Consider the following 20,609-nt stretch of genomic DNA (forward strand, 5'->3'; position numbering starts at 1 on the left):
CGTTGCAAAATCATTGAATGTAAAAAATTCTCAAAATTGAATGAATTTGAAATGGGTGAAAATAAAGGGGACAAAAAAAAAAGTCGTAAAAAATTAACGAGAAAAGAGTGAGTGAAGGAAAAATCTTTTATAATTTTCGTTTTCGGGATGCCATTTGTTGTTGGTTGATGGTTGATGGTTCGGGACAAAACGTCGACGACGACGACGATATCGTTTTCATCGCCATTCAAACATTCAAACATTAAACACACACAGTGTGGAAGATAAATTTAAAGTTATGACTTTTTTTGCACATTTTATCATTTTTACTGATCATCATCATCATCATCATATGATCTTTTGTTGATAATGATGTGTGTGTCTATAATATGAATACACACGTGCGCATCCTCATCATCCCAATGGATGATAGAATATCATATCATTTCGACAAAAACATTTTGTTCCATGGCCATGGCCAGATAAAAATGTTTGTTTTGTTGGTTTGACAACATTTGGTTTTAAAAATTGAATGATTTTTATGATATAGCTGAATAAAAAAAGAAGAAAAGCTTTTTTTTTGTTATTACGAAGTAGGTTGGACAAAACACAATTGTGCAATGCACGATATATAGACACATTCACATCACTTACGTTAGAGATTTTTTATTATTATTTAGTGATGAATTTGACAGTTCGATTCAGTTCTGTTTGAAAATAGTGAATTTCAACCAAAAAACCAAACCAAAACAACATTGTGATGGTTGCAATATTGATCAAAATAGTGTGCGGTTAAACCAAAAAACAAACCGGAACATCAATCTATATCCAGAATCGATCCAGAATTCATCATTCATCATTCATTTCAGAGTTTATCGTTTGATTATGCGCGAATTCATTTCATCATTATAGCACATTTTTTTTTAAACACAATGAAAGAGAGATGGGTGGTTTCATCACCCGAAACAAAAAAACACAATATATTTTTTGTCATTCGAATTTATAGTTCTCATCATCATCATCATTGACGTTATTGACGACGTTGTTGTTGTTCATTTTGTTGGTTGATTTTGTCGATTGAAAAAAACACAGAATTCATTTTGTTTTTTTGTTTCATCAAAGAATTACGGGTAAGAACACATCATGAACATTGATTCTAATTTGGTTTTTTTTTCGTTGTTACAGAAATCATCGAATCGAAATAAACAAACAAACAAACAAAACATTAGTGCTATCTCGATACGTATACAGATGGTAATCCGGAATTTGATCCGATATTTCGGAAAAAACATTTTATTCTTTGAATAGAATTTATCTTATTTCGTAGAATAAATAAATAATCAGGATACAATCTGTATACGATCAAGAAGTGCTAAAAATCATCGAAAATTCAATTCAAAAAAAAGAAAAAAAAAGATTCGATTTTACAGTTCGAACAACAGTGTCGCCATCCATTGTCGAAATAGCTATTTCCACTATTTTGACATTACAATTTTCTAATTTTAAAATTTTTGTAAATCAATTTTTTTTTAATTCTGCAATGTTTTTTATTTAAAAAATAATTATTGCATGTTATAATAATAATATTACACCCTCATCATTTTGTTTGTATGCTGTGTTTTGTTTTGGTCGGTGTTTTATATAAAATATTTTTCGATGATATTTGTGTTTTGAAAGAAAAAAACCTGGAATAAATGAAATCCGCCCAAAGAAATTTCCGATCATGCTTCTTGTGGTTGTGGCTGCTGTTGTGATTGTTGTACGGTAGATGATGATTGTTGCTGCTGCTGCTGTTGCGACGATGGTGGTGGTGATGATTGCGGTGGCAACAATTGTGGCTGCGATATGATTGATGCCGATTGTTGTTGTTGTTGTTGCATCGGTGCTTGTTGAGCCGGAATAGTACGTCGAATACGATCACCTTTACGCCAAAGAATAATTTCCTGTTGTTTAAAATAACGACGTTCTTCTTCATCGACCAAAACCAAATTCAAATAATAACGAACGGAAAATTTTTTATTAATATCTTTCATAGTCGGAGTGAGGTCATAACCAGCCAAAAACAAACGGATTGGAATCGATTCACCACGAACTGGTGCACCATCCATTATTTCATATTTGGCAATATTTTCATTATCATTAAATGTATTCTGTCCGATACCAGTTGATTCTTTTTTAATAATCGTTATTTCCATATGTTTGATTTTAATCCGTACCAATAGGAAATATATTTTACCAACAATAACATCTTTTAGATGATATTTTGATTTATTATATTCAAATTCAATATGAAGACAATCTTCTATGCCAACTTCCATTTTGATTGGTGAATTAACTTCCGGATAATGTGATAAAGTATGTACGATAATTTCCATTTCTTTTACAATATCCGTCAATCGTCGGGCAATAGTAACACGAAGAAAATAACGAAGTCTTACATTACTACCTGTATATGATTCATATGGTTTTTCAACATTTGCAAATTCAAATGTATAGCTTGTATTTTGTAACATTTCGGATGGCCTAGCTAAATCTTTTACCAAACTTGTAAATTCATGATGATTACTACGATCTTGATATAATTCAATTTCACCAATAAATTCTACTTTAATTCCTTGATGTTCTAATTTTTGTCCAGATTTTTTCAAATTAATATTTACTTTTCCCGAAACAGTTTCACCATCATAATAAAGATAATATCTTTCTTTACGACCATCTTCAGTTTTAATATCGGCCATTTTACGATTTTCAGCTCCATCCAACAATATATCAATATCAGCCGATTGTCGAAATCCAAGAAAACTCTATTAATCAGAAAATAATATGGGCGTTTTATGTTAGTCGCCAAAAGTTTTGAAAACAAAAAAAAATTCATACAAACCATTGTTATTATTGTTGTTTGTAATTTCAAACGATCAACAATTTCTTTGATAAATTTAATTAGTAAGTTTATAAATGACGTTTGTCATCAAAGATGCAAAAAAACGATGATGATCAACAACAAAAAATCAGCTCTTTTGTCAGCTGGCTTTGTCAATAGCCAAATAATATTCGATTCTAATTCTACACAAAATGATTCATTCTGGTAGAAATGGTCACATGGATAATATACTCTATGAACAGCAGCAATGTTGTTTGTTTGTTTTTTGTTTTGTTTGGATTCGAATTCATTCGATCGAATGAATGAAAACACCGACTCATGTCATGTGTGTGTATATTCTCTGTGTGTTTGTCTCGTCTGTGTGTTTTCTGTTTGTTTTCTGTCCATTTTGCTACTTCTTTTTTCGGGTATTTTTTTTTATTTATTTTGGCTATCTTTTTTTTAATCACATAATTGGCGTCATAACTTTGTCTATTTTTCTCTTTCTCTTTCTTGTTTTTTTTTCGCCTGTATAACAACATTCAATTCAATATTGAATTCTGTGGATGTTAACAAAAAACAACGGCGACAATAAAAAACAATAATAACGAAAACACACAGAGAACCAATTCTACAATCCAATTTTTTTTCTGCCCCTGTTGATATTCCGATATTTTACAAAAGAAAGTTGGCTTCATAATTATCTTCTTGTTGTTCTTATCAATATGGATCATCGATTATCCAAATCAAATGTCAATGGATAATTATGCACAAAAAAAAACTTTGTCGCATTTAAAAAAAACTTGATTGAACATAATTATTTCAATTCCTATTGATTGATTGATTGATTGTTTTCATTTAGCTCTTTCTTTAAATTGTCATATTCTGTCTGATTCTATTTCATCCGATAAGAATTCACTTTTTCTTGAAGAACAAAAAAGTCTACATTTTTTTTTGAACAATATGCGTATATCACAACAACAACAACAACGATCATTGTTCAATGTGAACAATCAGATACCGATAACACCGGCTGAACTTTGTGAAGCTGATGATATTGCTACAGCATTGATTGTTGATCAATATCTTGGGTTTACAACACATAAAATGAATACAAGGTATGTTTATCGTTGTTATCTTTGGGCTTTTAAAAGAAAAGTTTCTGTTTTTTGGTTTCAAAGATTTCGTCAGCCAAAAGTTCCAAAAGATCAATTACGAAAAATAATTATGAAATTTAAAGAACATCAAAATTATGAACAAACATTGAAAGAAATATTTGATGGTGAATGGGCACATTCATTGTAAGTTTTTTGTTTTGGTCATTAATCTTCTTAATCCTGAAATTTGTTTTTCACTTAAAAAAAATAGATATGCAACAAAAAGTATTCGAATGCAAAAAATCATTCGACAACATATCGTAAATTTTCTTCGTATGTTTGATAAACAAGCTGGTTATGAAATTCGTCCTTGTTATCGTTATTCATTGGAAGGAAAATGTGGTGCCAGATTATGTTCAACACAAAAATGGCGAAAAAATGATAAAATTGAACATCTAGTTGGTTGTATTGGTGAACTTAGTTCAAAAGAAGAACAAGAACTTTTGAAACCCGGCCTGAATGATTTTTCTGTTATGTATTCTTGTCGTAAAAATTGTGCACAATTATGGTTAGGTCCGGGTGCTTATATTAATCATGATTGTCGTCCAAATTGTAAATTTGTTAGTACTGGTCGTTCAACGGCTTGTATAAAAGTTCTTCGGCCAATTGAAGAAGATGAAGAACTTACCTGTTATTATGGTGATGATTTTTTTGGTGATAATAATTGTTATTGTGAATGTGAAACATGTGAACGTCGTTGTGTTGGTCGTTATGCAAATAATAACAAATTAAATTCAAGCGATCATTCAAGTAATAATTCTCATTCATCATTGGCCACCGCAACAACAACAACGACGGCAATGAATAATAATCCAGCCGTTGTTGGACAACAATCATCAACGACTGTTCAACCACCACCAACATCATTAATAGCCGGACAACAAAGTTATTCATTACGTGAAACAGATAATCGTCTACGAAGACAGATACGTAATCAGGTTAGTCAGAATAAAAAGATTATTTTGGTTTTTTCACATAACAATCAACAGAACAACCAAAACAACAACAAACACAATATATATCCACACAGAATTTGAATCTTTGTTGATAAATTCCATCATCATTATTATTATTATTTAAAATGCATGTTTTTGTACAAAATCCTGATTTATTTATGCAATAAATGAATTTTCTTTTTTACCTTTACCTTTTTTTCCCGTTTATCTGATTATCTGATTTTGATATGAAAAACAAAATTTGATTTTCCGTTCGCTCTTTTTTTAGAAACAAAAAAATCTTAAAACTTCATCGGATGATGATGAATCCAATTCACCATCATCCACAACAACAACAAAACCAACTGATTACAGAAATCAATCGATTGCTGATCAATTATATGAACAAAATAGTGATGATAATAGTAGCCATAATAGTAATGGTTTATTGAAGAAAAAACCAAAACAACAACAGTCATCATCCACATCATCATCATCGAATCGTAAAAAACGAAAACGACTTCAAACAACAACAACAAAAACACAACTCAACAATAATAAATCGGGAAATGTTTCCGAAACAAAAATTGATTTAAAATCAACAACAAAAACTGCCATCATACGTATGATTCCGAATACTAGATCTCAACAACGATCATTATCATCAACAACGACTCGATTATCGACACGTACCATATCATCATCATCATCAGATAATAATTCAACGCAAGTAAACCAACAATCGGTCAATAGTCGTATAAGAAATTCAAATTCGACCAAAACATCGACAAGACGTAAATCCACTGAATCATCTTTATTATCATCAAAACAACCATCAACAAGACCAAAGATAACAAAAGTATTGTCCATGACAGTCAATAATGATGATGGTGATCAACAATCATCATTATCATCATCAATCAATCAAACAAAACAATTAAGACGTTCTAGTCGTATTAATTCATTGATTAATCAAAAATCAGATGATCAAGATCAGGATAAGGAATCTTCGCCAATTGATAAAATTGATGATGTTGATGATGATGATGATAAAATGATGGAAATATCGACATCGCCACCACCACCACCACCACCACCATTATCATCATCATCGACAAAATCATCATCAAACACCATCAGTAATGTTGAATCATCGATACTATCGAATCGTCCTTTTCCGCAAAATAATTCGAATTCAACACAAAAATCGATCAAATTAACAATTCGAATGAATCCTCGTCATCATTCTTCAAATGATTCAACAAATCATCATGGTCATTATCATTCTACGAATAATTTAAATTGTGATATTACTACAAATACAAAATCAAATACTCAATCAATGATAATGGTCGAAGAAACAACAACAACAACAACAAGGATAGAATGTTCATCAAATTATCGACATTTATCATCACCATCACCACCATCATTATTATCATCACAACAACAACAACATCGAGAAATAAATAATAATATTGGAATGGCTAAATTGATTGATGATTCTTCGGTTGTTGATGCTGATGATAAACAACAACAACAACAACAAACATCGATATTAAATAATGGTCAATCGATTGTTGAATCATCGAATCAAACAACATCAAATACGATACAACGAAAGAAAAAAAAGAAAAAGAAATCATCTTCGAAACATTCATCATCATCATCATCATCATCATTATTGTTACCTAGAATTGAAACTGAAACTCAACAACAACAGCAACAAATAAATTTGGAACAAAAATTAAGTCAAGCTAAACGTTTACGTTTAATATTTGGTAATGACAGTATTAGTATTGATATTAAAAATAAACTTAAATTATGAAAATGAAAAATCGAATCAAATCAATCGAATTTTCATTCATCATCAATGATAATCTCGATATAGAGAGTTTTCATCACCCCCGAATTTACATAAACATTTCTTTCATTTCATTTTCATTTTACTGTGCATATTTGATATTAAAATCCCCATTCCCCCTTCACCGGAAAAAAATCATTTTTTTTCATTAAATTTTTCAATAAAAAAAATTTCAATAAAATTTTGTTTCTGAAACAAAAAAAAAGAGTGTGGGCGTCGGTAGTGGTGTGCTTGTTTTTTTTGCCTTAACCTCTGCAGGTTAGGCGAAACAGGAGAAAGAACAAGGCGCATCTTCCAAAATGTTTTTCCATTTGTTGTGTTCTGTTGGATATATCCAAAAACAACAACAAACAACTTTTATTACCACCACTGAATTGCCACTACTTTTTAAATCATCAAAATGATGATAACTTTAATGTCTGTATCACACAAAATATATACGGAGAAAGAATGAATGTTTTAGATACATCCCCAATGGCAACACACAGAAAAAAGCAAGAAAACAAACAAAGATAACGATATTTTCAGGTAAATAAAATAAAAATTCCATTCTTCTAACCTTGTTTGAATGAATCATATGGATTTTCAATGTTTTTCATGTTGTTTTTGGTTTTCTCGGTTCCATATATATAGAACAATCCACAATCAAACACCATAATTCTAATTAAATTTAGTCCATATGGTTTGCTTTTCTCTTTGTAATCAATGATTCGATACGAATAAATTATGGTAATATTTGAAGAACAATTATCAAAACCAACAACAACAACAATGTCGTCAAATAATAATCAAGATGATGATAATCAAACACAAATAAGCAACGATACAACGACGATAATAACGAATGTAAAACTTAAACAACAACAACAACATCAATCAGTTTTCAATCATCATTTAAATGGTTTTCATTCAAAAAATGATGATGATGAATTAAACGAAGATCATCAGCAAACGAATATCTGTTCGAATCAAACTGTGATGAATCATAATAATAATAATAATAATATTGATTCGAATTCGAACAAAACCGAACAACATATCGATACCATCGATAATCATCAACAAGAAAATGATCTGGATGATGATGATGATTTTGCCGATTTTGCAACGTTTATGCCCGATTCGAATCAAAAAAACGATGCCGATGATAATTTCGATGATGATTTTAATGATTTTGCCGATTTTACCACCACCGCCAACAATGTCCCAGAGCCAATCGTCACTGATGATGATAAAAACATCGACGCCATAAAACCATTGAAAAATTCTCGACAATTAATTAAAGATACATTTCCAATCAAAACTTCTTCAGTCTACGATGATGAAAGATTATCTATTGATTTTTTTGATAAAAAATTCTGTGATCCAAATGCACAACAATTATGGAATAATCTTCAACAATTAGATTTAAAATTAAATTTTCATTTCAATAAATGGAAACAATCATCATCATTTAAACATCTAATAGAATCATTAAAAATTGATTCACGTAATGTGGTAAGTATTATTTCATATTCATGATTTCAGTTGAAAATTCATTGCATTTTGTCGAATTTCAGATTCCACCGGATATTTTTCCATCAACCACCAACATTACTTTGAATCAAATTTTACAACCAACAGCATATGATTATTCAGCAACGACTGTGACAAAAATCGATGATGAGGATTGTAATGGATTAACAATGGCGGATGTATTCTGTACGACAAACGTAAACAAAAATCTTTCAACAACAAAAATCGAATCATCAACAACAACAGCGGAATCATTCGAATGGCCAGCTGATCATTCAATGAAAACATTACCATCAACAACAACAAATCAATCTATGTTGAATAATAATTTAACTCAAGATTTAGATTTTTTCGAAACTAAATATGTCAGCAACAACAACAACATTTCGAATGTTAAAAATGAGGATCATCATCATAATCTTATTGCAGAATTTGATGGTAAGTTGATCGGTTGATTTCAATTCAATTTTTTTCTGATTTTTCATTTTGTCAATTTCCATAGAATTTTTGAGGATCGATACTGAATCAGCGATTGTCAACAACAATGAAATTTCAACCAAATCAACAACAACGAACAAAACAACAAATCGAATGAATGAACAAGTTTTAAGCGCTGAAGCATTACAAATTCTTAATGAATTACCAACACTTTCAATGATGAGATCGAAAATTTTATCATATCCAATGTTGAATAATCGTCAATGTCGTTCCAATTCAAATTCACCATCATCATCTAGCCATCATCATCATTCATAGCATTTTGTTGAATGATCTCATCAAACAAAATAAAGCAAATTACTGTGATCAACAATATTAGAAAATCAAACTTTTTTTTCGTAATTTTTTTGTATTTTATTTATATTTTAAAAAACATTATTATTGTTGTTGTTGTCATCACAGAAAACAAAAAACGTTCGAAACACAACCGACATTCCAACATTTTCATTCCAAAAACAAAACAATTTTCTTTTCTTTCTGTCCATTTCAACAAAGCCTAGTCAAGATTTCTTTTTTTTCCTGCATTTAAAATAATTCAAAATTTTGTTTTTTTTTTAAATAAATTTTGTTCTTTAAATTGCTTTTGAAATAATGAAAAAGTTGTATGAGTTGTTGTCATAGTTCAGTGAGGTTAGGTTGATGACCAATGACTATGCCTGTGATTCATAGTCGAGTGAGGTTAGGTTGATTACTATGATTTATGGTTGAGTGAGGTTAGGTTAGAAACAAAGTTTTGAAAAAAGTGTGCAAAAAAAAAATTTTTTTTTTTTTGAAAGCATTTCCATTATTATCATCATTCGACATTGAAATTAAAACTGAATGAAAGTACAGAAATGAAAAAAAATCAACATTATCAATTTTGTGATAAAAAAAATGAAAAGAATTGATTCCATGATATTTATATCGATCAAATGACTTATTTTATATTTAATTGATAAGATTTAATCAAATCAAAAATCAAAAATCATTGAAGAAAAAAGTGTAACGCACAAAACTAGTAGCCAGATTTTGAATTTTTTTTGATTGATTGATTGATTTCGAGTTCATCAATCAGGTTTTCTTTTTTTTTGTCGAGGATTTATATAAATTTTCTCTACATTCACCAAATCGATATTCATTGATCAACAACGATTCATTACACCAACATCGATTACTTTTGCTTTTCAAATTTACCCAAAACGTAAAACGTAACACCAAACGTAAAAATGTCATCATTATTATTATCACAATCGATTATGTCAAGTACGGAGAATAGTTTACGTGAAAAAAGTTTACAAAGAAATCATCAACAACGTCATCTTCATCATCCAAAACATATTGGTCAATATAGAGATCGTAATAGAGATTTTAATGTTAGTAAAAATGATTCCTATCAATACAATAATAATAACCGGCCACAATTGATCGTTACCGAAGTACCGGATTTTCATCATCCATCACCGGCTGATTTATCTAAATTTTGTTGGTTAATATTTGTTTCCGTTTTGGTTTTGGTTTGTAAGTCGTGTTTTTTTCGTTTTTGATTTTTGATTTCATCAATGTTTATATGAAAAAAGATTTTTATCTAATCAAACATTTTTTTGCTTCCATTTCCAACCACAACACATTTATAATAGTTTATCTATTGATTTTTGCATTAATTTCATTCATATGTTATGTACTGTTTATTTGGATACCAACCGATATTGAACGTAATCGATTGAACGTAAGTTAGTAAATCAATAATCTTGATCGAATGTTTGTGACGGAAATGGGATTTTCATCCAAAATGAATTTTTAAAAAATGGTGTTTTTTTTTCACTCTGATCTTTTCTGAATAGAATGAACTTTATGATTCGATTGTTGGTGATCGACAAAGTTTGCTATTAATTGGACAATTACCACAATATGATCGTAAATTATTATTAACCCGGAATTTATATGTATTTGAATCAAAACAATCAGAAGATTTAATGAATTTAGCATCAAAACCATTACCATTACAAAATAGATTTCCGGCATTATTTTGGAATGAAGATTTTCGTTCAATTGTTTCGAATGAACATATTTCTGGTGCAATATGGTTGAATGAACGTGGTGATTTAATTTTTGTTTTTATGGCACCATTAAATGATACAGCCATAAGTATTATACGTTTTGAACCATTAATTAATCATATACGAACTGAAATACAAATGATTAATCCAAACGAATCAATTCTGCCAATATCATCCATTGATCCTGGAACAGAATTACGTTTAATTCAAACAAAAAATGGAACATCATTAAAAGTACTTACCAATCAAGATGATTTAAATCGTTATCTTTGTTTACATTTGGTTAATGAAACAATACGACGAATTGAATTACGTGAACAACAATGTTCAAATAGTTCAATGTTATGGCCACATTTTAATGTTGGATATGGTAATGGTACATCATTACATTTGTTTGCAGCTAAAAAACATCAAGTAATGATTGTACCGGAAAATGTTCTCTATCGAATGGGCATTGAATATCATTTTGAATTCATTGAAATTGCACAGCTAATATCGAATCGTCTATTTCCATTAATTGGTGATTGGATTATAATTGGTGTTGCTAGTTCAATTCTTTTGATAATGATCGTTTTGGTATTGAAATATATGATGACAAAAAATCATCGACAAATGAATGGTAATGATACAACATCATTGCAGCAGCCATCTTCTTCCAGACAAAATGATGAATCACATCCATTATTACATCATCATCATCATCATCGATTAAATCGAATCGATGAAAATCGAACAGCAACCAACAAATGGTCAAATATATTCTGCTGTTGTCGATCATCATCGCTAACCAATTCAGCATCATCATCTGCAATACGTTCAACCGATCGTCGACATACTGAACCAACACAAATGGTTACGAAAAATTATGCCAAAATATGAATTCCTTTTTCACATTTTTTTCTCTATCTATCTAAATGACACGGATGAAAATTTTTTTTGTTTTAGTTATTTTTTTTCTTATCATCGTATACACTGGATTCACTGACCTGATTGGGTCGTTGATTTATTTCATTGAAATATTTTGAATTTTTTATGGTTTTTTGTTTGTTTGCTTCTTGCTTCATTACAAATCAATATTTGAATATTTGATGATGATTATTGATAAATTATCGAATAAATTATTGGAAATTATGGATACCAGTAACGCACATTCGAATGACATAAATGTACGATTATTATTTTATGGCGATGCAAGATGATATGACAGTTATTTTATGTTTTTTCATAATCTTCAGTGTTGTTGTCGTTCAAAAATCTTTATTATTGAAGTTTATTAGGCGTTTTTTTTTGCTGTTGGTTGAAAAGAAATCCTTGAAATGATTATAATGATGAAAGGATGTAAATGTCGATGTTGATTATTGTTTCTGTGTCGTTTTAGGTTTCCTGATTGTAAAAACAAAGAAAGAAACGCAATACTACCATTATCAAACCATTTAATGCCAATTATCAACATTGACCTGAATTGAAAGAAAAGAATTTACATTGACAATCGCTGTTTCCATCATCAATAAACGGTAACAACAAGTTCTCAAATCTTCAAATTTTTTTGATTTCCTGAATGAATCATCATTTAAAACATTATCATCATCTTGTATCATCACTGTGGTAACCGAAATTTGACGTTAAAATCAATTCGATGTTAATCATTTTTTTGATTGACAAAAACTTCGATCGATTCGAATATTCGAATCCAAAAGTAACGTAACGACATTGATGAATAGTGGTGGTGGATCTCCTGTGTGTGTGTATCCAAATATACACAACAATCTTTGCTGCATTCGATCGAATACACAACACACATTTCGAGTCCACATTCTTCAAAGCAAAAAAAAAAAATTTCCAAACATCATTTTTTTAGCTTTTTGCTTAACACCACCACCAACGTCACTTTTTTCATCATAATTGATTATTACCGACTAAAAACTACTAAACGAAACAAGCAACAAAAAAAAAATCAAACAAAATTTCTTCGTCTTCTTTCGTCTTCGCTTCTCTCTCTCTCTCTCTTTTCGTTGCCTGTAATCATCCATTGAAGATTCATTATCATTACCAAGTCATAACTCATTTGTTTGTTTGTTTTCCTGTTTGAAAATGTTAATTGTTTATAGTTGAGTTTGATATTTGCATCTACCTTTCTATAGAACGTTTTTATTTGAATGATTCATCATTCACAAATTCATGAATTGATCAGGGTAAGTTTTTATTCTTGTAATCAAAAGTATCATTTTAATTTTAATTTTTTTTGTACTTTTCTCAACGATATTTAACATAGACACATACACTTAAGGGAAAAATTAATTAACAAAAAACAACAACAAAAATGATAATGCAATTTCATCTTTAACATTGTTCAATTAGAAACGCCTGACTCTCTCTCTCACTCTCTTGATACAATAATTGTATCCAGAGGATGCTATTACGAACATCATCATCAAACACCAACAACAACAACAAAAGCATCATACGATCAAAAAGAAAAAATTTGATAAGATTATCCCCATATATTATCCACTTTATTATTATTATTATTATCGCAACAAGTCATAAAACCATTTATTTTGGATGATATACACTTATTGAAAAATTTTATGGAAAATTTATTCATTTTTTGTTGTTGTTGTTGTTTTGATATAAAGTCATGTACATAATAATCTAAAGAACCGAATCAATCAATCAAAAAGAAAAATAAAAACAGACTGAACTGAATCATCATCCATACGAAAAACAAAACAAAACAAGAAATCCTAACCAAAGAAATCAATTCTATTTGATAATATATATTGTAAACGAAAGAAAGTAATAATCTAATCTCGGTTTCAACAGAGAAGAAACGACAAAGAAGATGGATGATTATCATTGATTTTTTTTAACACTGTGTTATCATTATTATTTGTCAACAAAACAAAAAATTTTGTCTGCCCGTTGGACCTTTTTCTATTTATTTATTTTTGTTACTTTTTATCTGGCGATATTGTTATTCTGGAAAAAACGAAAAACGAAGAAAAATTATCGAATTTTTCTTTTCTTCGATTTAATTTCATTATTGTTGCCCGAAAAAAAATCATCAATCGAACATTTTAATTATATTCGAACTATACAGTAAGTCAGTTGTTTGTTTTGTCAAATGAATAGATGAATTATAGTAAGGATATATTGACTGCTACAACGACACCAAGATTGCGACAATTGCAATCATCATCAACATCAACAATATCGTCGTCATCAGTGTCCAATAATCAACATTATCATCAAAATAATAAACATAACAATTCGAATGTATCGAACAATTTTAACAACATCCTTGCAAATAGTCATCAATTGAAAAACGGCTATAATAACAACAACAACAATTTAGCTGACATTGTTCAACAGTTGACATTCATTTCATCACCATTGCCATCAACGCATCAAACGTCTAAAGATCCGATTATTGAACAAACAACAACAAATATAATGATGTCTACAAATAGTGATGGTAATATGGTTAAAGGTGGTAGCGGTGGTGGTGGTGGTATAATTACTAATAATATTAGTGATAATAATAATCGAAAAACGAATTCAAATAAATTATCGGATAAACAAGTAAAAATTGGTGAAATTGAACCATTATTATCACAAGCAACAACAACATCATCATCAAATTCAACATCGGCAACAATATCACCAATACATGAAACATATAATGCTGCTAATAAAACAACGGTAATTATACATGATAATAGTAATAATAATAACCATCATTATCATCAAAATGATGGTCAATCATCATCATCATCATCATCGTCATCGTCGTCAGTTCATTTAACAATGGATCATGGTTTATCACCACATCATAGAAATAATAATAATAATAATAATGGTCTCATTCACCATCAACATAATCATCATCATCATAATATTCATAATGAAAATGATTTATTAAATTCAATAAATGAAGAAGAATCTAGTTCATTATTAATGTCAACACCGGATAATAATTATAATCATCATTTACATTCACATTATACAGTGATACGTACACAATCATTGAAAAATATTATACTTTTAAATCTTTTATCAATGGTATTTGTTTCGCTCAATATGACTTTAAATTTATTAGTAATATCGGTTATACATGAACGAATACCAATGCAAGAACCACATCTGCCTGATATTGCATTCGATATATTACCTGATCATCGTCATTTTCTTGATATTTCTGAATATGTTATTGTTATACAAACTGTTTGTATAGGTCTTTTATTATTTTTTCATAAACATAGGTATGTTTTACAAATTTTTTTTTCAATTTTGTCTATGATGATTTAACTTTTTTTGTTTGTTTGTTAAATAGATCGACAATATTACGACGAATATGCATCATATTGGGTATCATTTATTTTTTTCGTGCACTTTGTTTGGCATCAACACAGCTACCATTGGCTAGTAAAAATTATTCATGTTCACCACAGGTAATGAAATTAATGAAATAATGATGACAATTTAATTTATCTATTTATTTAGCTAAAAAATTCATCACAATATGAAAATATAACATCATTACAATTTATTGAAATTATTGTTTCACGTGTATTTTATATGAGTCTTGGTATGGGTCTTTCAATTAATGGCCATCATACTTTTTGTGGTGATTATATTTTTTCTGGCCATACAGTGATGTTAGTTTTATGTAAGTAGTATAGTAGTTTTGTCCTGTTAACCTAATCCAAATCTGTTTTATTGGCAATCGATTGATTTTGTTTTTTTCCCTTTGATACACACACAAACAGCATATTTGATACAGCAAGAATATCTGTTACCTTCACGTCGACGAACACTTGCATGGAGATGTGTTGACATTATACAGATAGTAATGACTGTAACAAGTATAATTTGTATATTAATTGCACGTGGTCATTATTTTATCGATATAATTATTGCCTATTATGTTACGACAAGAATATTCTGGATCTATCATACATTGTGTTCTTTCAGCGCCATTAATGTAAGATTTTTTTTTTTTTAAATTTTCTTTCTTTGAGAATTTTTAATGTGGTTTTTTAAAATCTTGATTAGCTAAAATCAACTTCAAATCATTTGAATCGTGTTTGGTGGTGGCCAATATTTGTTTATTTAGAAAATATTCGTGTCATACCAAATCATCATTCACAACAATTATCAAATCATTATAGTCATTCAAAACATCATCATCATCATCATTTAAAAAATGATGATTATTATCGTGTCAATCAAGTACAAAGAATATTTGAATGGCCATTACCATGGCCAAAAAGATTTGCACACCGAAAACATCATCATCGTTCACATCAATTTACTGCTTGAAAAAAAAATAATATGGAAATCACTTTGTTAAAAAATTATTCTGTTGCTGTTGACATTCGTTTTCGAAAATGAATCTGTAATGCAAAAAAAAAAACAATGAGTGTGATACTCCAAGTCGAGATTGTTCGCAAAAAAAACAAAACAAAATCTCAATTTTAACTTGAAGCCAAAAAACAAAACAATTTATCTAATAGAAATGGAAAAAATTTTTAGTTTTTTAATTTTGCAAATCATCATCATCATCATTACATAGAATCAAGAAATTTTTTTTTAGTCTTTTTCTTTCCTTTTAAACATGATGTACATTTTTCTACTTTTCTTTCTTTCTTTGTTTGTTGTTGTCATTCATCCCCTTGTCATTATCATTTCTTTTTCCACCAAAAAAATTTATTCAATTTTTCCTCTTTCTCTCCATTATCTGTGTGTGAAAACAAAAATTTTTTTTCTTATTTGTTTTGTTTTTTCGAGAATATGTGATAATAATAATAATGATTATTTGTATATATCTTTATAAGATAAATTCTAAATTTCTAAAAAAAATGATTGAAAGAAAACCAAAAAAATATTCATTTTCAAAAGATTTTTTTTTTCGAATAAACAAATTTTCGTGGAAAAGTTTCCGGGAAAATTTTTCTGTCATTTGCAAAAAAAGAAAAAAATTTGACAGAAATGTAAACATTTTTACGCGTCGGCATAAGCTTGTTTTAACATCATCATAATAATTCGCTATTTTTGATGATTATAATTGAGTACTTTTTTTTGGTTGTTGATTGCATCAAGCTTTTTTTCCTTGTTTTCGTTTTGATTTTTTTTTTGACAATCAAACATGGATTATAATGGTAAATGGAAAAACAATAATATCATCTTCTTGTCATTTAAAATAATTGTTTGTTTTCCAATTTCAAAACATAATAGATCAAAGACGTCAAGATAAATCATGGAATGATCCGCCAATGTTTTCACCGGAACAAATCAATCAGGCTGCAAATACAGGTCATTCAAATAAACGATATCGTTATCCTCAACAACAGGCTGCTGCAGCTGCTCCTGCGGCTGCTGCTGTAAATCCACGATCGTATCCAAATTATCAAGCAGGAGCTATGAATTCATATGGAAATTATAATAATACGAATTCTTCAATGGCACCAGCAGCTTATCCTTCTGTTGGTCAACCGCAACAACAACAATATCCTGCTACGTATTCTCCTTATCCAAACGCTAATCCTACATACGAATCAACAATGTTGCAACAACAACAACAGAATTATTCTCCACAATCGATAAATTCTAATCCATATAATAATCCGATAACCTCCTCCACGGTAGGTGGTTATCCACCACAACCACAAGCATCAAGGGCTCAATCAATACCAGTCTTGCCAGCAAATAATAATAATAATAGTTCAGGATATGCAACAGGACCAGTATCATCGATGCCGAATCCTTATGGTACTGTTACGGAATCTAATCTAGTGCAACAACCTCCGTCAACTAATAATACAGCGGCAAATCCACCTATTGGTTTCAATTTGAATTCAATTCAACAACAATCTCAACAAGTAATGCCACAATCATTACCGCAACCACCTGCTCCTGGATTCAATTACAATCATAATAATCCACAACAACAACAATATCCATATAGGCAATATTAAGCAAAGATTATTGATTTAATGATATAGATTTTTGTTATTTAAAATCAAAATAAAAAAATTCAATTTTCCCTTTCATTTGTTTTTCGCTAATAATACTTGAAAAAAGAGAGAGAGAGATCATTCTGTCCATTTATGTGTACATTTTGGTTCGGTACAAACATAATATAATCGCATATCTTCTTCAGCACGACGTGATTGTCCTTGAAAAAATACAGCTTCTTTATGGCCACAATGTGGACAAGGATGTTCTTTGGTTCGTGGTAATGTTGGATCATGAATAACATCCGGAACGATTCGGCTCAATTCACTTTAGTAAAAACGGAAAAATGTTAATTTTTCAACAGAATTAATTGAATTATCATTGACTTACTCAATTTCGTGCATAATACGATTCACATAGACACAACTATTTTCGGCCATTTGTTTAAAATCACAATTTCGACATGCATAAAGTAAAACACGAGAATCTTTATCCTCTTTTGGATATAACATATTATTACATTCTTGACAGAATTTGATGCCAACAAATTTTGGTCCGTCATCATCACCAAGATTCAGGATCGGCATGATTATTCGATTTGATTTATGAAATTTCAACTTTCACCAATGTTTTCGGCTAATCAAAAAAATGCAGCTCGCGTTCGATTCAATGAAAATTTTCAGATAAATTCCTTGCTGATTGTTCATAGAAGATGTTACCCACATTTTAATCGCCGAATGATGCGTGTTCATTGTCACTTTGTGTTGTTGTTGTTGTTGTTTACAATTTTTATTGTTTGAATTTTGAGTTTCGAGATTTTTCTTATAAGAATTCTTCAAACATTTTCTTTTCTAAACTAAATTTGATTGAATCGAAGAATTATGTCTTTTGCAAATCACATTGAACCGATGCAATTGGATGCATCAATCGATGTTGATGTCGATGTTGATGATGGAAGTGATCTATCGAATTCGGATAATAATAATTTTCATATAATTGATTCGGCACCATTCGAAGTTGAAACATATGCAAGTCAATATTCTGGCCATGGGAAATTGATACGTTTAATGTATATTGCTGATCATTGTCCACCGTTACAAATAGATGCATTGGAACAAGCAATGAAATATGTTAAAACACATACCAATAATGTATCGATGTATTTGAAAATACATGGTAAATTGGTTGCAGCTCAAACTAATGGTCAACAACAATCTTCAGGTGAACAACAACATTCGAATGTTGTTGTTGAACCATTGGATAATGGTTGGATTGAAAAACAAACAAAATTATCGCAATTTATATTCGAAAAATTGGAAACCGATTTGAAAAATTATAAAACAAATTCGATAAAAGAAAGTATTCGTCGTGGACATGATGATCTTGGTTCACATCATCTACTTTGTGGTGATCTGACCAATGCATTAAAATATTATACACGTTCACGTGATTATTGTATGGGTGATCATCATTTGTTTACAATTTTTTTGAATGTTATCAAATTGAATATTTATCTTCAGAATTGGTCACATGTTGGTTCACATATACAAAAAGCTGAAGCCGGAGAATTTAGTACAAATCAAACGAATAAATCGAAAATCAATTGTATTGCTGGCCTATTGAATTTAGTTCATCGTGATTATCGACAATCTGCCGAACGTTTTGTTAAATCACATATTGATGATCTTAAATCATTGAATGATATTATGTCACCGAATAATGTTGCCATTTATGGTGGTCTTTGTGCATTGGCCACATTCGACCGTGATGAACTTCGTAAAAAAGTCCTACATAATTCGGATTTTCGTCTATTTTTAGAATTAGAACCACAACTACGTGAAGCTATTAGTCGATTTCTGGAATCAAAATATCCTGATTGTTTAAAATTATTGGATGAATTAAAAGATGCTTTTATGCTCGACATATATTTGGCCACTCATGTTAAAAAACTATATAATCTTATTCGTAGCCGTGCATTGATTCAATATTTTACACCATATTTATCGGCCAATTTAAATCGTATGGCATCAGCATTTAACACTTCTGTCTTGGCACTTGAAGATGAATTAATGCGTCTAATTTTGGATGGTATGATACAGGCACGAATTGATTCACATAATAAAATACTTTATGCCAAAGATACTGATCTACGATTATCAACATTTGAAACAGTGATGGAAAAAGGACGTGATTGGCAAATGAAAGCAACTAGTTTAATTTTACGTACTGCTTGTGCTAGAAATGGAATGATTACTATTCGACAATCATCATCATCTTCGAATAATAATTATACACAAACACAATCGAATAATACATCGACAACAACAACAACAACACCATTATCGTTTGGCCAGAAAACAACAACCACAAACAATTCATCAGGAATTATGAATCTAGGTTCGCCAATAACATCAAATGAATTATCATCCTTTCAACATCATCATCATAATTCATTATCATCTACACAGAATCCGAATCAAACACCATTATCACCTGGAAATTCAATGGTATCTTGTTCACCTTCATCACCGCCACCATCAACATTACAACAACCACCATCTTCCATCACAGATAATGGTAGTGGTGGCTGTACAACTGATCTTTAATCTTCAGATAACCAAAAGAATTACTGGATTTAAACAGAATTTTGCCAGTTTTAATTGGCCAGATTTTTTTTTCTCATTATTTCTAGAACATTAATTGATTGTCATATGAATAATTGATAAGATTGTTGTTTGTTTGTTTGTTCGTTGGGTGGTTATTAAAAATTCATTAATAAAAAACAATATTTTTTCATATATAACAATC

The 20,609-nt window shown here is 29.8% G+C and overlaps 8 protein-coding genes across 9 annotated transcripts; 6 read left to right on the forward strand and 2 right to left on the reverse strand.

Annotated features, from left to right (window-relative positions):
* Positions 1 to 1,595: 1,595 nt before the first annotated feature.
* Vps26 (vacuolar protein sorting 26) lies at positions 1,596 to 3,014 on the reverse strand. Its single transcript, XM_027344892.2, has 2 exons — positions 2,861 to 3,014; positions 1,596 to 2,783 (listed from the first exon to the last, which is right to left on the reverse strand). The coding sequence occupies exons 1-2, from the start codon at positions 2,861 to 2,863 to the stop codon at positions 1,701 to 1,703; spliced, it is 1,086 nt and encodes a 361-aa protein (XP_027200693.2). The 5' UTR covers positions 2,864 to 3,014; the 3' UTR covers positions 1,596 to 1,700.
* A 130-nt stretch (positions 3,015 to 3,144) lies between these two features.
* Positions 3,145 to 6,901, forward strand: LOC113794752 (uncharacterized). 2 transcript variants are annotated; one of them, XM_075821975.1, is made up of 5 exons: positions 3,145 to 3,267; positions 3,461 to 3,957; positions 4,021 to 4,140; positions 4,208 to 4,934; positions 5,221 to 6,901. In XM_075821975.1, exons 2-5 carry the CDS (start codon positions 3,803 to 3,805, stop codon positions 6,757 to 6,759), a joined length of 2,541 nt encoding a protein of 846 aa, XP_075678090.1. In that variant the 5' UTR covers positions 3,145 to 3,267; positions 3,461 to 3,802; the 3' UTR covers positions 6,760 to 6,901. The 2 variants fall into 2 exon arrangements, with proteins under 2 accessions (XP_075678090.1, XP_027200685.2); XM_027344884.2 differs by lacking the exon at positions 3,145 to 3,267 and having other exon boundaries at positions 3,300 to 3,957.
* Positions 6,902 to 7,059: 158 nt separating this feature from the next.
* On the forward strand, positions 7,060 to 9,359 carry LOC113794759 (uncharacterized). Its single transcript, XM_027344891.2, has 4 exons — positions 7,060 to 7,323; positions 7,429 to 8,292; positions 8,355 to 8,748; positions 8,813 to 9,359. Exons 2-4 carry the CDS (start codon positions 7,522 to 7,524, stop codon positions 9,064 to 9,066), a joined length of 1,419 nt encoding a protein of 472 aa, XP_027200692.2. The 5' UTR covers positions 7,060 to 7,323; positions 7,429 to 7,521; the 3' UTR covers positions 9,067 to 9,359.
* A 240-nt stretch (positions 9,360 to 9,599) lies between these two features.
* On the forward strand, positions 9,600 to 11,988 carry LOC113794757 (uncharacterized). Its single transcript, XM_027344889.2, has 3 exons — positions 9,600 to 10,305; positions 10,425 to 10,513; positions 10,629 to 11,988. Exons 1-3 carry the CDS (start codon positions 10,014 to 10,016, stop codon positions 11,721 to 11,723), a joined length of 1,476 nt encoding a protein of 491 aa, XP_027200690.1. The 5' UTR covers positions 9,600 to 10,013; the 3' UTR covers positions 11,724 to 11,988.
* Positions 11,989 to 12,664: 676 nt separating this feature from the next.
* LOC113794756 (uncharacterized) lies at positions 12,665 to 16,460 on the forward strand. Its single transcript, XM_075821977.1, has 6 exons — positions 12,665 to 13,036; positions 13,117 to 15,106; positions 15,178 to 15,295; positions 15,348 to 15,513; positions 15,614 to 15,828; positions 15,900 to 16,460. Exons 2-6 carry the CDS (start codon positions 13,977 to 13,979, stop codon positions 16,164 to 16,166), a joined length of 1,896 nt encoding a protein of 631 aa, XP_075678092.1. The 5' UTR covers positions 12,665 to 13,036; positions 13,117 to 13,976; the 3' UTR covers positions 16,167 to 16,460.
* A 392-nt stretch (positions 16,461 to 16,852) lies between these two features.
* LOC113794769 (uncharacterized) lies at positions 16,853 to 17,896 on the forward strand. Its single transcript, XM_027344901.2, has 2 exons — positions 16,853 to 17,005; positions 17,082 to 17,896. Exons 1-2 carry the CDS (start codon positions 16,993 to 16,995, stop codon positions 17,819 to 17,821), a joined length of 753 nt encoding a protein of 250 aa, XP_027200702.2. The 5' UTR covers positions 16,853 to 16,992; the 3' UTR covers positions 17,822 to 17,896.
* Polr2I (RNA polymerase II subunit RpII15) lies at positions 17,818 to 18,491 on the reverse strand. Its single transcript, XM_027344903.2, has 2 exons — positions 18,192 to 18,491; positions 17,818 to 18,128 (listed from the first exon to the last, which is right to left on the reverse strand). The coding sequence occupies exons 1-2, from the start codon at positions 18,386 to 18,388 to the stop codon at positions 17,939 to 17,941; spliced, it is 387 nt and encodes a 128-aa protein (XP_027200704.1). The 5' UTR covers positions 18,389 to 18,491; the 3' UTR covers positions 17,818 to 17,938.
* Positions 18,492 to 18,550: 59 nt separating this feature from the next.
* Positions 18,551 to 20,478, forward strand: LOC113794766 (COP9 signalosome complex subunit 1-like). Its single transcript, XM_027344899.2, has one exon. It carries the CDS (start codon positions 18,683 to 18,685, stop codon positions 20,405 to 20,407), a length of 1,725 nt encoding a protein of 574 aa, XP_027200700.2. The 5' UTR covers positions 18,551 to 18,682; the 3' UTR covers positions 20,408 to 20,478.
* The last annotated feature ends 131 nt before the right edge of the window (positions 20,479 to 20,609 follow it).

The sequence above is a fragment of the Dermatophagoides pteronyssinus genome, unplaced genomic scaffold (genome assembly GCF_027571235.1).
Source record: "Dermatophagoides pteronyssinus isolate colony J.1.1.1.1 unplaced genomic scaffold, Derpt_VIB-CSIC_2022.12 sq0014, whole genome shotgun sequence".
Lineage (NCBI taxonomy): Eukaryota > Metazoa > Arthropoda > Arachnida > Sarcoptiformes > Pyroglyphidae > Dermatophagoides > Dermatophagoides pteronyssinus.

What these genes read in the sequence shown, in the direction of transcription:
- LOC113794756 (XM_075821977.1), top strand. Translation starts at nt 13,977, where the DNA reads ATGAATTATAGTAAGGATATATTGACTGCTACAACGACACCAAGATTG. An exon ending in TTATTTTTTCATAAACATAG is followed by an intron (nt 15,107 to 15,177) that starts GTATGTTTTACA and finishes TTTGTTAAATAG; the next exon opens with ATCGACAATATTACGACGAA. An exon ending in TACAGTGATGTTAGTTTTAT is followed by an intron (nt 15,514 to 15,613) that starts GTAAGTAGTATA and finishes ACACACAAACAG; the next exon opens with CATATTTGATACAGCAAGAA.
- LOC113794757 (XM_027344889.2), top strand. Translation starts at nt 10,014, where the DNA reads ATGTCATCATTATTATTATCACAATCGATTATGTCAAGTACGGAGAAT. An exon ending in TTCCGTTTTGGTTTTGGTTT is followed by an intron (nt 10,306 to 10,424) that starts GTAAGTCGTGTT and finishes CATTTATAATAG; the next exon opens with TTTATCTATTGATTTTTGCA. An exon ending in TTGAACGTAATCGATTGAAC is followed by an intron (nt 10,514 to 10,628) that starts GTAAGTTAGTAA and finishes TTTTCTGAATAG; the next exon opens with AATGAACTTTATGATTCGAT.
- Polr2I (XM_027344903.2), bottom strand. Translation starts at nt 18,388, where the DNA reads ATGCCGATCCTGAATCTTGGTGATGATGACGGACCAAAATTTGTTGGC. An exon ending in CGTATTATGCACGAAATTGA is followed by an intron (nt 18,129 to 18,191) that starts GTAAGTCAATGA and finishes TTTTTACTAAAG; the next exon opens with TGAATTGAGCCGAATCGTTC.
- LOC113794766 (XM_027344899.2), top strand. Translation starts at nt 18,683, where the DNA reads ATGTCTTTTGCAAATCACATTGAACCGATGCAATTGGATGCATCAATC.
- LOC113794759 (XM_027344891.2), top strand. Translation starts at nt 7,522, where the DNA reads ATGGTAATATTTGAAGAACAATTATCAAAACCAACAACAACAACAATG. An exon ending in AAATTGATTCACGTAATGTG is followed by an intron (nt 8,293 to 8,354) that starts GTAAGTATTATT and finishes GTCGAATTTCAG; the next exon opens with ATTCCACCGGATATTTTTCC. An exon ending in TCTTATTGCAGAATTTGATG is followed by an intron (nt 8,749 to 8,812) that starts GTAAGTTGATCG and finishes CAATTTCCATAG; the next exon opens with AATTTTTGAGGATCGATACT.
- LOC113794752 (XM_075821975.1), top strand. Translation starts at nt 3,803, where the DNA reads ATGCGTATATCACAACAACAACAACAACGATCATTGTTCAATGTGAAC. An exon ending in ACACATAAAATGAATACAAG is followed by an intron (nt 3,958 to 4,020) that starts GTATGTTTATCG and finishes TTGGTTTCAAAG; the next exon opens with ATTTCGTCAGCCAAAAGTTC. An exon ending in GAAGACAGATACGTAATCAG is followed by an intron (nt 4,935 to 5,220) that starts GTTAGTCAGAAT and finishes CTCTTTTTTTAG; the next exon opens with AAACAAAAAAATCTTAAAAC.